The following is a 22,595-nucleotide window of genomic DNA, read 5'->3' on the forward strand; positions in this document are numbered from 1 at the left end:
TGTTTTAAAGCAAAACAAGAGAATTAAGCATGCAGCCGCGTGCTCACTGCTTCACTTTTCTTTAAAGAGCAGCTTAAAATTGTCACACTGTTTTATTGGACGTCCATTTCCAGCCTGGTTAAGTTAGAACATCCACCTACAGTACCCACCCACAGTCAACCTTTACCTCCTTGGAAGCCTTCGCTTAACCCACTGCTGTGAAGGGAACGCGTGACAGAAAGTGGGTTAATGAATATATGTGATATAAACCCCGACCAAAGGTGTGGGAAAAAAAAAGAAGTGAAAGGTAAAAGGGATTTTTATTGTGCCACCAGTGCCCCCAAGTGGCCTGCAGTGGCACATTGGCCCCCCGCATCCCCTCCCCTCCCCTCCCCTCCCCTCCCCTCCCCTCCCCTCCTGCAGTCTCTTTTTTAACTTTTTAAACATGACGTGACAACTGCTGCTTGCATTTTCTCGTTCTCTGAGAGTAACTCAAGAGACGTTTCGACAAGTTGTTGATGTATCTCGCGTGACAGGCTGATGTATGGACAGTATTGCTTTTTCGATGACCACTGTTAAACGGGGCTGCATGCTGACACAGTAAACCACACAGCAAGGTCGACTATTACAAATCAGTCGCCGGCCCTTCCTCTTTTCCGCCTCCTGCCAAAACACCATACCTGGTCCTTGCCCCGGCCAGCCATTGTGCCCCCTATGAATCAAAGACACTGGGGCACATGTAGTGAGAGACAAGGACTTATGAGCACTGGGCTCTGCCTCCCTTTTTTTTTTTTCTTCCTGTCTCTCTGTCTCCTGCAGTCTGTACATTTTTCTTACTCCTCTTCTGCATCTATCTGTTCCGGCTCGGTCAGGTGATAAATCCTCCAGTGAGTTTTAAAGCACCAGCATGACAGGAGGTGCCCATCTTCCACTCACACATCAGCTAATGTACAAAGCAGGTCAATGTAGGCAAGGACTTCTGCGTGTGCAACCCCCTCTTCTGCCATTCCACCCACCCTTAAAAAACACTTATCTTCCTCTCCATCTCTTTAGGTTTAGTTGTATTGAAATGCTTTGTGGGGACATCTGCAGATACTAATAAGGATTTGATCGGGATTTTAATTGAACTAAAAAGTTGTTACTTGTCATTTTCACTGTCTGGCAAACCGGAAAGATGCAGTTAGACTGGGTCACATCAACTGAGGTTGATAGGTTCATGCAAATAAACCCAAAAATGTTGAGTTTTAGAAAATAAATGATGTTCTTATAGCTAATGTCTGTACAGCTGTAAAAAATAAAGCAAACGCAGACTGATCACCTTCAAAACTGTGTGTGTTTGTGGACTTGTATGCGATGCCTTCAGACATGTCCGAGCTCACGTCTGGTCTTTTTATCCGGGGGGGGGGGGGGTTATGCCAAACTAAGCTAATTTCAAATTTGCTCTGCCATTAGATCAGTATTGATTTTTCTCTGGGGAAGAAAAGAAAGCTCTCCCCACGTTTCCGTCGAGCAAGTAAAAAAACGACTTTGATGCATTTCATACATTGCACATTCCAGTCATATATCACCACCCTGAGTGAATACAACAAACGGCATGCACGGAGGGCGTAAAAGAAATGAACTCTAAACTTCCATTTGACATTTTCGGTTTGAAGGAAGGAAATCAAATTAACAAGAACGACTACCACACTTTTCCTCACTGCTAAAGTGTATACATAATCAGTCAGGCACATATTGAGAATTCCTCTGTCTTTCTCTCTCTCTGCGTACAAGTAACCCATCTAATAAACAGGGACAAGTAGAGATGCATTGTAGCCCAGACGCCGGTCGGCTTCACTGGACCTGAAAACACCCATTTTATCTGTTGAGCCAGCAGGCCAAATCAAGTGGTCTTTATTAAAGTCACTTTGATGGATTCACCCCTGGCCTCCCCCCCCTGCTGTGATCTATCGCCTGTCCAGCCCTTGGAGGTCGTAATAAACTTGTTTAGCAATGGGGTCACAGCATGCACGCCGAGCACGTGCGTTAGTGTGTGCGTTTGTGTGGACGCGTTTACAATACGCTGCTCAAGTCAAGTCGAGGAGACTTTGTGTATTTATAGCCACCAGCGCTCCGTCCACGTGTAATGATATTTTTCCGCTTCCTCACAGATTCTCGCGTGATTGCATCCTATATTCATGCGCGCACAATTTAAGACACAGACGGGCACAGTAGCAGTGCCGTTATCTCTCTGAGTAGTTTTTACCGTTGTAAGCGGCGCCTGCGTGTTGCCCGTTTCAGCGGTAAATCAGGAGGAGTCCTTCAGGAAGTCAATAAAGCCATGCACAGTTTTGTTTAGTATCCATTTTGCCGTAATCGGAAAGCACACGCGCGACGCTCACTTCAATAAGCAAGACATATCGAAACTCCTATGCAGTTGAGGACGAAATGATGAGCCCCCCTGCCCTTATGAAAATGTCATTGTTTTCAAAGTATTTCCCAAGTGCTGTTAAACAGAGCAAAGCAACGCAGCTTTGCACACAGAAATTAAATAAAATTCCACAAAAACCAAAAACGAACGCCCTTAAGAACTGACCTTTTCATCGAGCCATGCTCAAAACTTTAAAAATCAAGTTAAAACGGAGGGTCCGACTCCCCATTTACACACAGTATAACATCTCCAGTAAGCGTTTGAGCGTTTGTTGATGGGACAAGGATATACAAATTCATCACAAGTGTCAAGGACTGTGACTCGGTATTTGTGGAATCATTTAATTTCAAAGTCAAGTATCCAAAATAGTACTGCAGGATGTTTGAAAAAGTTGTGTTAAAAATTCTTTGCTCTGTTCAACAGCACTTGGGAAATACTCTGCATTTACAAATCAAAGAATCAACATGTATTGAGCAGACAACCACTCTGTCCTCCGGTGAACCAGGGAGCCGTTATCCTCGCGTGACGTCTTCCGGTGAGCAGCGGCTGCCGTCTCAGGCGTGTACAGGCAGGCGCAGGTCACTGTTTGTTGAGGTAAAACCCATCCGCTTTCTAATGGGTACCACTGCCCCGGTGTTATTGGGTAATTCATCAGACCAATGGTGCAAGGCGGTCCTTGTCTGACTTCCCGAGTCCAGCATGTTTATGTTTATGTATAGCTTGCAACGAAACGTGTGTTAGAAGCACCAAATACTATGTGTGGACTTTATTGTTTCATCAAAGTAAAAAAAAACATTTACAGCTTTGTTCCCAAATGATAGACATTTCCTTTTTTAAGCAGATCATCACTGTGAAAGTGCACACTGTGCCTTTATGAAGCAAATCTCTGACATAATAAAGTTTTAGGAGAGGCATGACTTCTTTATGCTGTTGTGTAAACAAGTGAAGGCACTGTAGGTTATCTAATAATGTATTGTTTGTGGATTGTAAAGTAACGTTTTAAAATAAGCAGCAATGCTTCTGAGTCTACTGGAATATAGTCACTTACAGTCACAGGGAGAGTTATGTATTGAAACAGGCTTTTTATACAGAGTTAATAAAGACTTTAGTGTGAAATTGATATTTTTTTAAATATACACTATTATGTAAAGTAGTAAACAATAGGTAAACAATACAAATAACTGTATGTGAATCTATTGAATTCAGACACCACAACATACCATACTGTCCGACCTCTTCCAGCTAAACACATTAAAATAAAGACTGGAAACCATGGTACATAGATTTTGTTAATGCAATTCCTCACTCAGGACAGTCCTTTGCTGAGAGTGTGTGTGTGTGTGTGTGTGTCCACAGGCAGTTGTGAAAGTACCCTTCCAATGTCCAGAAGCTGGAAAAAGAAATGGTCCGATTTAAATGTCCTCCCAAAATATAACTGCTTTGTGCGTATCTTTACAGAAGGTGACGTGTGCTTCTTCGGAGTGCCACGCCATGAACGAGCCATCAGAAATTTGCCGGTCGCACCATCATAGTCGTCATAGTTGCCGTCAGATTGGGACCCTTCCAATAGTACCATTTAATGCCGTTGTAGCGAACCACACTGGACGTGGCGGGGTAATATATGCCGTTCAGGTTCGATGGACCACAGGCCTCAAACCACCAACCTGGAAAAGGGGAAATGTGCCGGAGAGGTCAAGGGAGAAGTCGGAATTGATTAAATCTGAGGTCGTGAACTGTAACACCCAAGCGTACAGCGTGACTTAAGCCCCTTTTCCACCTATGGCCTCAGCTCGACTCGCTTCGCCTTGGCACAGCACAGTTTAGTTTGTGTACATCCTCAACGTGGGCGGAGTCATCCCTGAGTTTTTTCCACACACAAACGAGTGACTAGTGACTTGTAAAGCAGTTGTTTTCAGTGTAACTGAATCATTAGAATCAGTTAATTAAAATGATTTGTATAGTACTTCCTGCATGACCGGAGCACAGACTCCGTCTGACACAGTCACTGGACTGAAATACAGCGACAGCTATTGCCGCTTTCAACAGTGCTGTCGCTAAACACGCTCCTCCTAAATGATGAGAGATTAACCCACGTTTTTTGGCATTGTTAAGTCTTTCGGAATCAAGCCGATTCTTGATTCTTGTATCTTGTGTCGCCTCTTCCTGTGACGGCACAAAGTACCAGGTACTATCACTAATGGAAATGCAAGATAACCGCACTGTGCCGTGCTGGTGGAAAAGCGCCATTAGTCCGCAGTAACTTTATACTGATTTGGAGGAGAAATGAAATGCACTTCAGGACATTTACAAGGCGATGGACACAAATGCTTAACAAGACAGGTTATACTGTAAGGAGAGGCAGACTGAGAGGAGTAGAGGGTGGCTGTGTACCTCCTGATGCAAGCTGTGCACACTTGCAGGTGCATTGGTCATTGTCTCTGTCCTTGGTGCTGAATTGGGTGCCCGAGTGGGTGAGGCTGCTTGTCCGTCCAGCTGTACCGCTGAAGCCCTCGGCGTGGAGGCTGGTTTCAGAGGGAGGAAAAATTGCAAAGAATTTGAGCACAAAAGCTCAGCCCCAGGCTCCTCTATATATTATTTAAAAGCTCTGTTGGGAAAACATTGCTGGTTGGCAGCTCCAAATGGCAGTTATTTGGTTGCTGCCTGAAAAAAAAAAACCCTTTGAGCTTCAGTGTCTTTGAAATCATCTAATGTGTTGAGATTAGATCTGAGATCAGAGCTGAGATGCTGAGGGAGTGAGAGAGGCAGCATGTAGGAGTCGGTGGTTCAACCCCGTCTATTTCTCGCATTTAGACCGTTTGTAGATGTGTTTTACTGTGAACTACAGTCGGTTTGTGTGTAGATTGTAAGAGTCCATATTTTTTTAAAAAAGAAAAGAAAAAAAAAGGCAGGGTTTTAAGATCTGTCTCATGTAGAAGGGTGTTTTTTGGATAAAACTCATCAAACCAAAACCAGCTCTGTGTTAAATTATATTATCTCCTCTTGCTACAAAAAGTGAACCTTTTGAACTTGTCATTATTTTTCTTCCATGCTGTCCTACAGGAAGCAAATCAAGCAGTCTGAGAGCAACCTTACAGCAGCAGAGCAGCGGAGTCTTTGTGCATGTGTGGGTGGTTTTAGTATCTGTCCAACTGTCTGTGTGGCATTACTGGTTCGAAGAAAGCAGACAAGGAGGTCAGCGCTGCTGTCTGGCCTTTCTCCTCTGTCCTGTCGCTCTGTCTACTTAGAACCATGAGTTATATGCCCGCCACCTCCTCACCCCCCTGTAACCTGGGGCGCGCCGTCTGTGAAGGATCCTGCCCGAAGAACCCACTCTGAATTTGTAAGTTCACACCATGAGAGGCAGCAAAACAAGAGTTTGAAATGAGAGTGTCAGGGATGGAGAGCAAATATGGAATAGAAGCGAAAGAGAGTGGACTTTTTTTGGGATTTGAGGTTTTTCTATTCATGACGATTGGTGATTTGAAAAGCATCATATGAGACAGGACGGCGACCACAGGATACAGGATATCCTATTGGAAAGGGTGACCCGTGAACTGAGCCACGACGTCCCGATGAATTAGTCCAGCTCATCCACCAACACCACAAACCACACACTGGTCAATTTTCAAGGTGCCTGTGTCTTCATATTGTTATTTCATCCCTTTTAATAAAAAAAAATATATATTCTGTTACATTTACAAGGAAAGCACACCATTGGTTTTACTGTAAGAACAGCTATTCTTGGCTAAGTCAAATGGGGAAAGTGGTCTGTCATGCTGATGATTAATGTATGAATAATATTAATGAGATTTAGGTGAGGACCTCCGTGTTGCTCTGGGGAACACACGAGACGGAGCTGAGAAGCGGGACTGCTGCGGCTGACTGGCTTCACAGAAACCACAGTTGAAAGCGTGGGATTTATCATCGAAACCCTCCCGAAGAAGCCACAGTAACAGCAAAGCTGGTGCATCTTGAACCAGTTAAACCCAACATGATCTCAGAGGTAGCAGCTATACGGAGAGACGATTATATTCGCTCAGGTGCTTCACCTCACACGGTGTAGCCCACAGCAACATTTTGCGAAATATTGACTTTCATTGCGCTAATTCACGTGGAACAAACTCAGGCAAACGCAATTTGCCGGAATATTAGGGATCTTGGAAAGCAGACACCCACGTGCAATTACGATTCGAGATCTCTCAGGGCATCAGTCTCGGGGGCGGGTCGCTGTGAATTTCTATGAAATTGAAACTAAACTATTCTGGTTTATTTTTGATTCTGCCTGTCTGTTTTGGAGGGGAAAGCATGGCTTCAGGACACCCACGCGTAATCTTGTTAGTGATTGCTGGGTTACTGGAGCTTTGTCTGAGTTGTCAGTTCCTGGCAGGAGCAGGTATGGCAGAGTGTTCTTCTGATACTCCAGTGGATGTGGCTCCCCTTGGGGCAACTTTGCATGGGCGAAATGGTAATGGCGGCAGATGAAAAGTGGCCGCGTGCCCTCCGTTGAGCTCATCATTTTGAATGGCATGATTAAAGGGCGGTCCAAGTGGTTCTTAAACTTCACTGCTCGCAGGCAAGAAAGCGCACGGAAGAGAAGAGAAAGGAATACAAACTATTTCTAATCTGCCGCGAGTTTAAGAGCCGTAAAACCTAATGGGAGGCAGCTACTGAAGAGGTCGAACTACATTATAATTATACCTTTCACAACAGACACAAAGCACTTCCATTATTGTCCTATTCGTCTACAATTTCTGATGAGGTAAGAATTTAAATAGAGACTGGTGTGTACTTCTATGTCAAGTCTTACTGTTAAAAAAGTGATTTTAAGAATGTAGACCCAGTTTCGCGACCCGATCGGAACAAGGGCCTTTCTGCACGGAGTTTGCATGTTCTCCCCGTGTGTGTGGGTTTTCTCCGGGTTCTCCAGCTTCCTCCCACAGTCCAAGCACATGTAATATGGGGTTCAGGTAAATTGGACATCCTAAATCAGGCGTGTCACACTCAAATGACCTGGGGGCCAATGAGCATCTAGTCTGGTCAAGCGGGGGCCGACATAGAGGAAAGAAAGTGGAAAAACAAATATTTATAGCCGGTGGGCAATATAATATATTCATTATGATATTAGACAGAATTGCAAAGTAAAAGTGCTTGTTTTGATATAAAATGGTTCACAATAAAAACATATTTATGATGCACAAAAATGGAGAATTAAATTGGAAATTTAGCAAATAATGACGAGGGTAATTGTGATAAAAACAGCTTAAATATATGTAATTTCATGTTGAGTGTAATACATTTAATAAAGCAATGATTACAACCGAATGTCTTATTACTATTATAAAAATATTGCCGGCAAATACATTTAGTCTTATATTCTGTTTCTATTCCATCACCTCGCACAGTGGTATGCGGGCCGCATGTAATCGATTGGAGGGCCACATGGGGCCCCCGGGCCACCAGTTTGACACATGTGCCCTAAATTGACTGTAGTTGAGACTGGATGGTTGTTGGCACAGCTCCCCCCCCTCATGTGGAGGATAAAGTGGTAGAAGACGGATGGATGAACTATGGTCCAAGCTTACATGACTCGCAAGTAAAATTTGGTTATACGAATAAAAATAACTCAATAATATAAGTTACGCTGTGCGGTTACCTGTAGTTGTGGTCCTCTCCGTCAATGTGGAAGCGATCGTAATGCGAGAAGGCTTCGTTCCCCTCTCTGTCTTTCAGCTGGACATGCAGACTGTATTCCTGGGAGCTTGTCAGCTTGTGGATGATATCATTTCCCAGCCAGTGTTCCCCAGACAGCTCTCCAAAGCCCTGGAACAAACACAAAGACGGTGAAACAATAGAGGAGTTAATATTCCATCAAGGGCGGTGATATTACCAGGGAGCTGCCAAGTGTTTTTTTGGAGTTACTTTTAAAACTGACCTCAATTTAGAAAACTCACATTTATCATTTTCGATGGCCCTAGATAGTTCACTGATATCCCTCTCCCAAACCAAAGGTGTCAGTCAATTGAGACATTAATTTACCCTAATATTCCTTCAATGTTGCACCTGGATGTGTAGCTGAGACCATATCGTTGACTTTGTTTTGAGGGCATGACTCAACAGCAGTTTCTTTATAACTAAATTACTAAATGTAATGATTAGAATAATGGCAAAAAAGAAAAATATGACATAATATATTAATCCCAGTAATGAACAGCAGTCAATCAGTCAACTTTGAATTTGACTCGAACAAAGAGACACTCTTTATTCTTCAGCGTAACGTAATAATTTCTCAATTTCCAGCATTTTCAGTTGCCGTGTTATGTTAGCTTTATTTTTAGTGGTCAGTTTAGTGCCACTTAAAGTCCACTCCGCACACCCCACACGGACCGTTACCGCTCAAACCCTGCAAGCATTAAAGCTGTTCTATAAGGCTCACCTTTCCAAGATTTCTCAATTATTTGATGATGAAACCGAAAGCACCAGTTACAGAATGGAGAAACGCCACGTGATTTCAAATCACATTTACCGGTGAAAGCCGCAGCAACACAGACACAATTTCATTACGACAATAGCAGTGTGAATTGAAAATTGATATGGAAAAAATCGTGGATTTGAAGGCGGCTTTGACAGAAATAGTTTCCAGCGGGAATGGAGGTTGTCACTCCGAGGAGATCATGCAATGACACACAATGTTCCATTCAAAGAGACTGCTGACGAGAACGGGCATGCAATGCAGCGCTGATTGAATTCATGTCAGAGGCCTGTCAAGTGTACGATACTGCTTTGACTGATGTGAGTTGATATAAGGTATAAGCATTAAGTGTGACTGCACGTGTTATTGCATTATCAAAGCAAAAGAATAATAATAATAATAATTGAATCATTCTGAGTCTGTTTGAGCACAGAGGGTCCTCATGTTGTCCTTGTTTACCCCTTTGGACTCTAAGCCACTTTTTCCCCAGCTGTCAGACTCTCTCATTGTTACTTTTTGTAAAAGCGCGAGTGAATGTATGTTCGAGAGTCACATTTATCATTTCATCTGTCTCGCTGCAACCTTTGATCAACACCGACCTCAGCCTCTGAGGCTATAAAGAGTCGCCCGGAGCAGTGAAGCATTTTAGTACATATGTTATCTGCCATCTATGGGGCCCCCGTGGTCCCACGGCCCCAACTGAACTGGAAGCAAATATTTATAATCCACTTGTAAAAATATTGTTCTTTATAGAGTTTTTAAAGCTGTTTTCTTTTTTTGTTTTTTTTCCCCGTCACTCTCTCTTTCTCCGTCCTCTTTGCATTTCATTTCAAATGCAAGCTGTGTCAACTGATTGTTTGGCATGGGTGAGACATCATTTGCTGCTCAATCAAAAAGAAACCCAAAAACAGCCCCGCTCGTGTGATCGCTGTGGATTTTAACACAGACTCAGATCGCAGGCTCTCGAGCATTTGTTTTAGTCTGTTGCTCAAACAGTATTGAGATGATGTGGAGAAATGTAAATATAAATAAAAAAAACAAAAAAAACTTCATGTGTATTGCATGTGTGGGAGAACAGGGACGGGGGGGAAAGAGCAGGTGCAATAACACGGGGCGGTGGTAGAAAACACCAGGGCAGCCAAATACAACAACCACAGGTCACCTGGGATCACATCATCACAGGCCCGTCACCTCCCATGCCTCTCCGTGCCAAACCACCCATGGATAGTTATTGGAACTTCCTGTTCAGTCACCACAACACTGAGCCGTAGCACTTATGCTGATAGTGATGCCCGTCAACGCCACTGTCTGAAGAACCCACCATTTTGTAGTCCCTCCACCCGCGCTGAAAACTGATTGAGCCGTTGGTCCGATGCTGCAGCACCGTCCAGCCACCGCCTCTAGTTTTCATATCACAGAACACCTGGAATAAAAAGGAAGGACAACTCAAAGTTTATTGAGTACTGAACAAATGTACATTTTTACATCTTCTGAGGATGCAGTTGATTTATCGAGTTGTGCTTTTACCAGTGACGGTTGGTCAGTAGGGGGGCACTAGGGCACCGCACATTGACTGATGTAAATATTTTAAAGTTAGTGAGTAAAATGTATAATCTGCAGCAAAAATGTTGATTAAAAATGTTCCACATTCCTGTAAAGTTGCTGAGAAGTGACCACAGAATCTTTGACCACAGACTCTTGTCTCACAGTTTGCCCCCTTTTATTACAAAAAATAAGAGCACAATATTTTTATGTTAAGTGTGAAAGAAGGAGTTGGAATCGCCTTGGTGGGAGAGAAAGGGAGAGAACAGAAGAGGACGGAACAAATATGGAGAAAGGAAGTTCATTTAAAACCAATGCTGTTGGAGAGGAGAACACATGTTTTTTTTTTTTTTTTTTTTTTTTTGTATGGCTGCTAATTCTTTAATTCTTATTGTGTTTTTGATTCTAATTTATTTTAAGATGTTTTATCTCATTTTGAACCTTTAATGTATAATGCCTTTTTTTTTTTTTTTTTTTTTTATTCTGTACAGCACTTTGGTCCATTGTGGTTTGTTTAAAGTGCTTAACAAATAAAGTTGGATTGGATTGGATTGGAACACTGCATGGATTGTGGGAGATTTGCTGATTTTTTTTATCCCAGCCTTTGACCTATGTAAAAAAAGGTGTTACAGTCTGTAACAGCATTTCTTTAACTCACAGAAATACTCAAACATGTTATACTATGCACACATTTGCTCTTGTTGCGATATATTGTTATATAGTTTAAAATGGTTCCTTATATGAAACAGTTTGGAAAAACACAATTGTACAATTGTCATTTTAAAACTGCATTCATGTTTCCCATTATTTTCTGGATATGTGATTGAATAATAATTATATGTGAGTTTTCATTATATCGTTGATAAATCAACAAATCCAATGGGGGCCTAAGACTTTGGCCTACAATTTTGGCGTAAAAAAAAAAGAACCAAAGTGGTCTGTAAAAAGTAATAAAAAAAAAAAAGGAATAAAACACTCTATAATTTGAGGCAGGCATTGGAAGCATAAGGGATGAAAGAGTGGGTAAGATTTCATGGTGTCATTAAATAGAATATACCAGGTGGGAAAGAAAAACTAACATATCAGCTTGTTTTCTTATCCCCTTGAGTGAGGATTGAGGAGGAGGCATCTCCTCCTCATCTTTTGGTTACACACAGTGATTCATTTTTTTTTTTTTACTTGGCTGCACGTTTAGCAGATATGTGAGGAAACTCAAATAGGAATGTATTGTAGTTGTAATAGAGACTTATTAAGGGACTTGTTTTACTATGATTTAACTGGACATACCTTGCGTATTGTGATTCAATGACTGTGAATTGCTCCCCGAGGTGGGAAGAGATTAGACACAAAAAGTGAAGGACCCCTTTAGTAACTGAAGGAGTTACAAAAGGGTTGTGCAGATAGCCCTAACCTCAGCGCTGGTGACATCAATACGGCGTTTTACTTTGAATAATAGATCTCAAGTGTCTAAGAAATGCAGTGTGGATAAATACTGATGCGCTTGAATTGATATGCTTTGCTGGTTGCTTAAATTCATCCAGCCGCGCAGTACAGATGCCGTGGACAGAGTCCGTACGGGTTTCTCACTTTTGGCATTTTGACTCACAATTTTCTGCTAGAAAGGAAACAAGTTTTCAGCACTTTTCCAGCAAAACAAACCTGAATCTAGGTCAAAAGGCACTGAGGACTTTTACCTCAGAGCCGCAATAGCACACATTACGGCCGTACAAGCATCCCACTGCTTACAGAAAATGTGATTCTCACCGTTTCTGTCATTTCCCTGAATGTGGTCATTACTGTGATTTAGACCGGATCTTTAATTTAATCATTAAAGGACAAAATCCATAACAATAAAATTTAAAAATGTGGATAATTTAAACATATTAACTGTGGGGGAGAAGATAATGTGATATTTTATTTTCCAATTTTCCAAGTCCTGTGCATGAACAGATCTGAAACGTATGCATAAGGAAACATTATATAAATGAACGTCTTCATTAGTCACAGCCACAGTAATTAAAAAGTTGGATGATGTGGGTTAACGGGGATAAATCACATACGTTTATGTGTATGCCGTTTGTCTCCGGTCCAACTGAGGAAGCCCAGTCTCGGCTTTGAAAATAGGCCAATTTGTATCTGCCCTATTTCCACGCAGCCACCCAGCTTGTCGGCCGCAGTGGGATTAGATGGCATAGATTGAGAGCAGCAATGATTTAGGAGCGCTAACTTGCAATCGCAGAGAATGTATATTCGCTGCAGTTGGCAGCCGTGCCTAATAAGTAGCTGCCTTGCCCAAAGGAAATGAAGAGGAAGAACGGCGGAACAAAGAGTCAGTGGGAGTTTGGGCTAACCAGCAAAGTGGATTGAAAGTAATGCAGCTGTTATCTTTTTCTTTTTTTTTTTCTTGAGAGTGAAGCCAAAGAATGCCAGCCGTGACTCAAAGAAAGGATAGCCCTCTGGTAGATGCCAGCTACTTCAGGTCAGCTTAGGTACTTGTTAAGCTTTTTGCATTCAGCAGTGCACTACCACTCACGGTGAAGCCTGCAGGGCACAACGCTCCTGTTGCTTATTATTTCAGCTCTCTCTAACCCAACATGGCATTTCTATCAAGCCCTGAACCAGAAATCACAGCAAATTGCCCTTGCCTCATTCTAGTTTGTCCTTCTATTGTTTACTGTGATCCAAAAAAAAAAGGAACTGAAGCCCTCTAAATGTCATTATGTGGTGTGCATGTACGTATGTGAGTGTCCCATTATGTTTTAAGTTTTAATACAAGTGAAATGATCCCGGTGCTACTGTAAATACAAGCCAGACAAATGGATAAAATATGCTCCCCCCCAAGAAAAAAAAGAAAAAAAAGTTTTATGTCACAGTCTGTTAAGTGATATTTGCAAGAAAAGGCCAGTGACCTTTAAAGACGTACTACCTTGACAGTCTGGGTAGAGTTGGGGAGGCGGATGCTGTATATTCCACTCTCTGCCACTCCAGATTGTAGGATCTCCGCACAGTCTCTGAAATGCAGCGAATCCTCTTTGGGCATATTGGAGATTTCTGCAAGAACAGGCAACCATGTGTTTTTCAGATGGCAGCCTACACGATTAATCCCAATCCCAAACATGACCATCTCTTGTAGCATTAGACACTGTGCATACATGTATGGAGTGTGTTTTAAATCACAGGCTGCTCCCGGAGATATTTTCCATCTTCTACCACTTTATCCTCCACACGAGGGTTGCAGGGGGGAGCTGTGCCAATCTCAGCAGACATAGGGTGATAGGCGGGGTACACCCTGGACAGTTCGCCGGTCCATCACAGGGCCACATAGAGACAAACAATCACACCTACGGTCAATTTAGAGCGTCCAATTTGCCTAATCCTCAAATCTGCATGTTTTTGAACCGTGGAAAGAAGCCGGAGAACCTGGAGATAACCCACGCACATACGGGGAGAACATGCAAACTCTATGCAAGAAGGCCCCGGGTCTTCTTGCATGGAGTTTACAATTTTTCTTAAAATAAATCACACTGTGACGGCACAATCTGCTCATTAAAAGCCCCCCCGCCTTCTCCTTACCATTGCAGTGGCTGACCATAGTGAGCAGCTGCTGAACAGTGTCTGTGAGCACGGCCTGCTGTCTCTGAATCAAAGTGCTGTTAAGCGTGGAGCTGCCCAGTTCGCCCTGGAGCTGACCCACCAGTCGACTCTGCCTCTCCAGAAGCTCTTGAAGCTGCTGCTTTTCACTCTGCAGGCCCTGTAGCTCCCTCCCGTGCCGCGCCTCCAGGGCTAAGAGCCTCTGCTCCAGAAAACTGTCAAACGGGCAAAAAAATAATAATAATAATAATACTACAGCGCACTCAAGGAAAGTAAAGACCATAAGACGCACTGTTACATCGAGTGCTCAGACGCATGTTGGGTTGTGACGGGGCAGAGTGGGTGAAGATGGAAAATCCATCCGTTCAGCATTTGGCTTTTACACTGGAAATTTACACGAGGATGACTAATGAACACATGACATGACAGCCTCATCGGGCTAACATCACATAAACACCTGTATTGCAGCAGCACTCACAGATGGACCTGTGCGTTATGCCGCTCGATCAGTGTGTGTTCGTGTGTGTGTGTGTGTGAGTGCCACACCCCCCCACCCACCACCACCTCCAAATGAAGATCATAAATCCCTGCTGGCTGATCTTTATGGCTTTGACTAATGACTCTGCAGCAGTTATTTATCGAAACAATCCAGCGAACCAGATTGAACAAGCTACTTTTCGGGCCTGTGCGTACACAGCTGCTACACTAAATGTGTACCCTCAATCTTCCACTTTAAGTAGTAACTTTGTATGTGGCCTGGAAGGAACACTGGATCAATCCAAATCATTTGTAACATCACTTCCATTTCATATTTCCCTTACGGGGGGGGGGGGGGGGGGGTAAATGTGGCAAAGCAAGCTAACAAATTGTTCTCCGTTCTGTGTGTTTTGCTTTTGAAGGACGGTCAAACTCATAAGAGCACAGCAGCAACCCACCAGCGCAGCAATGTTTTAACAAAAACATGGTATTTAGGATCATGTTCCCGTTCTGGGCAGTTTACCCTTTTACTGTATGCTTGTGATTTTGTCTTATTATTTGTGTTGTAAAATAGATATTGCTATTAGTCTGCTTTCTCTGCGCTATGTGCTGCGCTCCCTGCCAGCACTATTTTACATGTAATTCTTATGAAAACAAACATGCCTCTCTCTTTTTAGTTTGGCAGTAGCTCAAAAACAGGCTTTGTGCCCTAAGGCCCAGCAGCAGTAGCCCAGATGCACACACACACACACACACACACACACACACACAAACACTGCAGTACGTAGCTCCCTTTTATTCCACAGCTGCTTGGCTGCAAATCCACTATGACCTTTCTAATTTCATGCGTCCTGTCATGGTGTTTACCCTTGTGAAGACGTATTCATGTCAGACGCAAGTAGCCAACTTGTAGGAGGAGGGGCCAAAGGGCAGAGTAGGGCCAAGCAGGGCCTGATGTGTAACAGGTGTTGGGGCTGGGGCACTGTGCTCTTCCTGTCACATTTGGTACAGACGGACGGAATGATCAACAAACCGCGTACAAAGATAGAAAACAGCGACTCCCATTCACACTGCCCAGCACTCTGTCCTTAACCCCTGCTGGCCTCAAGCTGACCTTGTGTTCCTGGAGAGAAGAATGGGAAACCCCTCCTGTCATGCACTGGCAAAACACACAATGCACATTATATTGTGGTTAAGTGCCTTGTTGCTGACATCATATTCAGTCATTCAACATAATTGTTTCAGTTGTTGTATCAAAAAGGACTGGTTTCATATGTGTACATATACAGATATAATCCGTGGCTATTCTCTGAGAATGAGCTTTTTCTTCCTGAGAAAATGTTCTTTGGTGCAGAGGAAGAGACGTGTTCTGTGCTTCTCACAGCAGCCCCGCCGGGGTATTTTGAATCAGGGAAGGGATGGGAACAGACAAAGAAAAACAGCACCCTCAATGTTCGTTACCTTAGAGATAAATGGAAAACACAGTCCTCGGCTAATGATCTCTGGAGAGCAATAACAATCACATCAATGGCGAAATAACTTGGCCCCCACATTGTTCCAAATCTCCAACTACTGTTCCAACACAAACTTGTAAAATCCAGTGTCAGAATTATCAGCATCAACTGTTTTGGCAGATTTTTTATTTGAATAATCTTGTGCAATTTGTCTGCTCACCTGTTTTTATCACTGAGGCTGGATATTTCCTGAGTCTGCAGCAGAATATGTTTCTCCAGCCGGTTGGTGAAGAGCGAGTACTCCAGCAGCTGGATCTCCAGGCGGCTTGTCTGGTTTAGCACCTACAGATTGCAACAGAGTAACTTCATTAAATATTTGCATTTATGAAAATGGGAGTGATGAGACATGTTGATGAAGACACAGATGGAGCGGATTCATTCGTATAACAAAGACCTGTTGCATGATGCTCATTTTTTTTGATCTTATAATAAACATATTAGCCGGAGTTATCACTTTGGCCCCTTTTTTGTGACATGTTTTGAAGTCGCAGATAAAACAAAAACTCCAACAAAGCCGCTTAGATGTTTGTTCAGGTTTCAACTTTGATAACAGAAAAAAAAAAAAGCATGTGAACAAAACCAGCCCAGTCTGTAAAAACAGGTCTGTGGTGTGATTGAAGACACATCTGTGCTCTGCTACTGAGCTTTATGTTTTAATTGGCTTGCTGTCAGATGTGGGGCTCATCTCATTGTGTCAATCAGAGCCCGCACAACCAAATACCAGCTGTTATAAAGCAGCTGCCACCACCTTTGGGCACGGCTTCTCAGCGGGTTATTTCTGATTTACATTTAATTAGGTTTTTCGCCAAACTTATTTTACTGGGGACATTGTGGTCCAGGCACTCGTACTTTTGGACTGACCGCACGCGCTTTATGCCCGGGGGCTTTCGTCCTATCCGCCACGATGGGCTCACCTGGGTCTCGACATCTGTCAGTTTGCGAGTCTGCTCTGCTGATTGGCTGAGGAGGTTGGTTCCCATCTCGAGCATGGCTGCTGTCTGGGTGTGTACCGCAGTTCTCTTTATTTCCTCCATCCCAGAGCGCACATTCTCCTGGATGAAGTTCTCCAGCTGTAAAGCGAGCAAACAGACCCTGGGCATATTATTCACAATGTCAGATTGAGATTAAAACCCACGCTTTACTCGATAATGTCCCCGACGACTGACGACTTGCTGTGATCTGTATGTTGGTACTTGCATGCACTAGTTACCAACTTATGTAATTAAGATAATGTAAGATTGGAGTACAGGAGAAACATCATGGCGATATTCATGTGATAGACCTCAGGGACAGTCGTTTACACATTGTAATCAATCACAAGCTCACAGAGAGAAGCATTCATAAGTTGCAACAGGAGTAAAATATGGGCTGGCACCCAGCTTGCTCCAATAAATAGATGTTCTTATTAATGTGGTGTGTTTGAACAAAAGCAGAGGGGAAGACAAATACTGCTTTCCCTGCTGAGAATGATGGAATATCGTATGGCGCTTAATGGTCAGCAGCCCGTGCCTTTGCAATAAGGCAAAGTAGAATATTGAACCACGAGAACATTAATATTTATGACTTTTCTGCGCAGAATAGATCAGACTACATTCATTAAACTACATGGCTGGAAAATTAGGTCTCTGAGGGGAAAGCATAAAAAATGATCTAGTTAATGAGAGGCTATGTGCAGAAAAATAGTTTTTCCCCAACACAAATGTACATCACCAAAGGACAATGATTCTCACTTGTCACAAGAATCTTACAATATTTTTTTTTTTTATAACCATACTCACCCCCAGTACGGTCGATAAATCACCTATTGATTGTTCGTCCCTGACTTTCTCAATCCCTCTCTTTCACTTTCAAACTTTCCCTTTTTCTCACTCTTGGTCTGTAAATCCATTGTTCACATTCCCCGTCTTTGGGGTGGCTGAGACAGCAGGGGGATAGAACTCCCTCTGTAATGAAGGTAATGAATGGATTACCAAACTGATTAAAGCTAAATCCAATGGAGGAACCAAAGATCCTTGCATATTAATCAGCCTCATGTAAGCCCCCGCAGTCTGCCTGTCCAAAGTGTTCCTATTACAGCCGTCTGTAATTCAGAGGTCTTTCTACACGTCGTCTCCCTCTGCCAATTGCATTCATTGCCGCTGTCATATAAGCTGGCAGATAAGTCGCATCTGAGATGTATTGTGATTCTTTTATGTTTTAGTCTAAAAGGAACAAAAGAGGGATCAGTGCTGAGAAGTCATAGTTGTATCATAATGTCCTAATGGCTATGCCACTAGACTTAGATTTGTTCTCAGCTGTAGTTACTAATGAAGATGGAAACTCATCTGCTGGGTGTTCTGGTGGTAGGCACGCCAAGAAATGGGTGTGAGGGACAGGGGGTGATAACAACCCATAAGAATTTGTCCTTAGCCAGGGTTGTTCAGTCTACCACTGCTCACCCAACGGATTTAGCAATTATATTGTTGACGTTCACCATTTTCGATCAAGAAAACATTACATGGCAACCAATATTTCCTTTTAGGTCGACAAACACTGTCTCATGGCATTTTACATAGTAAGTATGAGACCTTCGGGTACTATACTATGAAGCCCAACTGTTCTGGCAATGAAAAAGCAAGTGACGTGTCACGAATGACATCACATCACCAGATGTAATGCTTGATTGCATTTCATTAGTCTTAAAATAATTTGGATGGATCGCCAAGTAGTTTTTTTGTACGTTAAGTGTTTCATGTAGTACCAAAAGCAGGCCTTTTTTTTTTTTTTTTTTTCACTTGCCCTAGAGCAGTCAAAATTATAAATCCTAATGACTTTGAAGTTCCTTGAACATTCTTTTGGTGATTCAAAAAAACTGACATTTATAGTTTGTGTGATATTTGTACGTACTGAATGGAGGTGATACAATAATTCATGTTCCCGCCATGATAAACTGTAATAACTTTGGCAACTCCCCCAGTTTTTTGATCCATCATCAAGTAAAAACTTTCCCAACACTTCTAAATCATCTAATGACGTTCCAATCACCCTAAACTGCACTCTGTCTTAAGGTTAGAATGCTTGCATGATAAACCAACACGATTAACATGGTAAACATTGTCATAAACACACTGAGTTTGTAGCAAATTGACTGGAAGTTTTTCTTGAAGGTGTTTCCTCTCATCCAAGAAGTTCTGACAGTTTTTGGTGAAACGCAGGAAATTTAACATCTGCGAAAAGTGGGCCCTGCTCACTGTAACTCCATTGTGCTCTGATGACAGCTGTTGGGCTGCTCCAAAGTGAGGTAGAAAAATATCTGAATTTATTGAAGATGGAGGAAGGATCCCAGGCATGAAAGACAATCGTCTGGACAGTGTAATAGTGTAAGTAATGTGGGGACATACAAGAAATCAGGTCACCAACGGGAGCCACTTTAATCCCTGCCCTGTTTCTGCATTAGCATAATCTGCACATCTTAAAAGTACTAACAGAGGCATGCTCACATCCCGATTGCCAAACCCCCCCAGGCAGCGGAATAGACTTGACGGGGGCTGCGAGGGGTTAGTGCACGTCGAAAACAAAACTAGTTTTCTCATGTTCCTGTTTTTGCTGTAATAAGTCAACTTTAACATTGACACAGCCTTGCACCCTGGATTAGTGCAGCCTTGCACTCATCCAGGTGGAGATTCCTCTGTGCAGTGTGTGTGTATGTGTGTGTGTACTCCTACGTTTGGATGAAAGGCTCAAAGTAATGGTTGCAACATCCCAGTGGAGCTTTGAGTGAGACTGTGCAAAGCTTCGCTGACATGCTTGCGCCTCAAAGTCATCTTGGGTTATGCAGATGGGCTTAATGAGCTCCACAAGGTGCTGAAAGGCTTCTCCCATCTAAGGTCAAAGGTTGGAAAGCTTTGGTATGAGCATTTATGAGTCACGTTGGCCTGCGTAGGAGTGACATGTCGAAAGGCGGGATCTTGGGGTTGATGCCACACTTTCTGTGGAGGAATTTGTCAAAAAAAGAAAGTGAAGGTGGGTTTTGTCCCGTTGCTGGTGATGAGAAGATGCGAGTGAGAATATGTCAGGCAACATGTGTGTGCAGGAGAAAAAGTCTCTCCCTAGCGTTTCTCTTTCTCCATCTCTGAATCACACACATAAAGAGTTGCCTCCTGGGATGCCTCCCATTGAAGCTCGGTCTCCAGCTCACAGACTTAACATCAGACATAGTGTGCACAGGGGAATTGAGTGTGTTTTTCATGTGTGTGTGTGTGTGTGTGTTTCCAACAGGGCGCCAGGGGAGCATGAATAAGACAGACAAAGAGTTACAGATCTGATGGTTGATGAGCCGAGGTGTGAGACGAGGAACATTCATCAAGCCGAGAGCGAGAGAGTGAAAAGAAAACATGAAAAGAGCGAGGGAAAGGGAAGGCAGAGAAAAACACAGGAAGATCACTGGTGTTCATACAACCCCCGTTTTCCAAATCCTTTTAACGTGTTTGCCTTCAGTTGGCCAGTCTAAACACTCTCCGCGACACTGATAATCAGCCCTGCGATTAGTGTCCTCCACACGTATTCAGAGAGAGATGCAGAGAAGAATAGAGAGAGACGGGCGGAGAAGGGTGGCGTGTAAGTCAGCCAGTCCCAGACACTGATTTGAGTGATTCTGTGCCCCGATGACCTTAGAAATGAAAACACTATTGTGAAAGCACTTTTAATCGAATCATTTTCATCGTTTTACTCCGTCACAATCGGAGCCGAACTGCAAGGAGTAACAACCCAGCCAGGAGTCATGCAGCGACGTGTCTCCCGCAGATAAACACTTATTTTACGGAGAAACTGCGGTACATATTTATTCAAACTTAACTCTGGAGAGTTTGGCCTCATTGGCTTATAAATCAACTGAAACACGAGTCGAAAACACATGTTTGCATGTACTTATTTCCTTTTGGGTGCGGGTGTTTTTTTCGTTTCGAAGGTTTGACCGTGTGTGAGGTATGTTTGGCAACACTTGAGATTAGCAAATTTATTTTATCTTGTGTTTGCTGCTATTGCAACAGGGAGTTCTGATATCCCAGTAGTCTCAAATACACATAAATACTCCTACAGCAGGCGTTGTCATGGAGCTAGTTGTGCATTCAGATTGTATCCAGGGAGTCCCTGCAAAGCGCTGAGCTTATCAATAATTCAGGCCTGTCAAATGTTATCCAATAGTTTACTACATTGACAATAATTTTGTAATCCCCCCAATACGATTGTGTTACAAGATCTGCAGGCTACAGTGAGGTGTATGGGAATGCAAATTTTAACATGATCAAGTTAGATGATAGGAGATAAAGTGGTTGTTTTAGTTTACGGTTCACAGGTCTTACTTTTTGCAGCCACTGGGTGTTATTCTCCATGGCACTTTCCAGACTCTCCAGTTTCTTGTCCTGCCAGGAAGGCCTCTCCTTTTGGGCCTTATCCTGCCTCGACCGATTCAAATCCGGCTCGGCCTCCGATGGGGAGTCTCGCTGCAGGGTGTTGCTGACCTGGAAGTCCTTTAAGGGATTGCAGTGCTCAACCTCGGGGAGGATAAAGGTGTAGCTGCAGGGGCCGTGCCTCACGCGGTGCTGCTGACGCTCCGAGCCGATGACGATGGCCAACAGGTAGGCCAGGTAGGCGAGGACCAGGGCCAGCAGGCGGCCCATGTCCGGGGGAGGAGAGGGAGAGAGCAAGAGGGAGGTTACTCCAACAGGCAGAGCAGATGAGTGAGCAGGTAGGTATCCTGTGTGTCAGTGTCCCCCTTCTCCTCTTTTGGCTGCTTGTCCTTTATGCTGTTCCATCCACAGGTTGCTGATCCTGCTGATGTTACACAGAAAACACACAGGAAAGGAGGATTGCTTCCTATTGTCAGTCTTGCGCTGTAAAAAAAGACAGCAGATCCCCTTCCCACCATTTGTCTGTCTTCTGAAAAGTTGCTCTCCTCACTGCCTTCCTCTGCTGGAGTCCATGCATAGCTCTGGAGGAGAGAGAAGAGGAGGGGTGGAGTAGAGAGTGGCCCGCTTCAGGATGTTGGCTGAAGTGGTAACGCTCTTAAAGTGCAGAGAGAAAGAGAGAGAGAGAGGTGTTCCTCCTCTACACACACACACACACACAAGAAGCACAAATCACTGAACCTCCCTTCCCCTTTTTCACTTTCTCCCTCCTTCCTATGGCACTTCTGTTTGCGGGGGTTAGATGAGGAAGTTACAGAAATATGTACCACCAACCACACGAGCAAAAACTCTGACTGACAACTTGTTGGTCCCTCCCATCCTCCCTCTCTCCCTCACTCCCACTCTGTTGAGTAACGTTGAGTTAGGTTCAAAATCTTAGTACTAAGATTTATTAATTAAATTAAATTTAACTATGTAAAAAAAAAAGTACTACACTATTTAGAATATTGTTTGCGAGTTACCTACACCTGAAATGTATAGGTTTGCTTTTGGTTTGCTCCGTCTCCGTGAATTTCAAGGATTTGTCTCATGATCTTGGCAAACACTGTCGGAAAACAAAAAAAAACCTTCTACCCCATCATTTTTCCATTTCCTCCTCGTACTCGGTTTGTCACGGTTTTGAGTTTTACGCCGCTCATTCATATTTTCAGTCACTCGGTCCACTCGTG

General features: G+C 43.3%; 1 protein-coding gene across 1 annotated transcript; it reads right to left on the reverse strand.

Moving 5' to 3' along the window:
• Window positions 1-3,140: 3,140 nt before the first annotated feature.
• On the reverse strand, window positions 3,141-22,099 carry angpt2b (angiopoietin 2b). The gene is made up of 9 exons (XM_058618486.1): window positions 21,322-22,099; window positions 16,897-17,052; window positions 16,143-16,264; window positions 13,974-14,206; window positions 13,327-13,451; window positions 10,180-10,281; window positions 8,043-8,209; window positions 4,781-4,911; window positions 3,141-4,053 (listed from the first exon to the last, which is right to left on the reverse strand). Exons 1-9 carry the CDS (start codon window positions 21,637-21,639, stop codon window positions 3,893-3,895), a joined length of 1,515 nt encoding a protein of 504 aa, XP_058474469.1. The 5' UTR covers window positions 21,640-22,099; the 3' UTR covers window positions 3,141-3,892.
• Window positions 22,100-22,595: the final 496 nt, after the last annotated feature.

This window comes from Solea solea, chromosome 20 (genome assembly GCF_958295425.1).
Source record: "Solea solea chromosome 20, fSolSol10.1, whole genome shotgun sequence".
Classification (NCBI taxonomy): domain Eukaryota; kingdom Metazoa; phylum Chordata; class Actinopteri; order Pleuronectiformes; family Soleidae; genus Solea; species Solea solea.

What these genes read in the sequence shown, in the direction of transcription:
- angpt2b (XM_058618486.1), bottom strand. Translation starts at nt 21,639, where the DNA reads ATGGGCCGCCTGCTGGCCCTGGTCCTCGCCTACCTGGCCTACCTGTTG. An exon ending in TATGGTCAGCCACTGCAATG is followed by an intron (nt 13,452 to 13,973) that starts GTAAGGAGAAGG and finishes CTGTTCTTGCAG; the next exon opens with AAATCTCCAATATGCCCAAA. An exon ending in GGAGAGGACCACAACTACAG is followed by an intron (nt 4,912 to 8,042) that starts GTAACCGCACAG and finishes CTCTGAAACCAG; the next exon opens with CCTCCACGCCGAGGGCTTCA.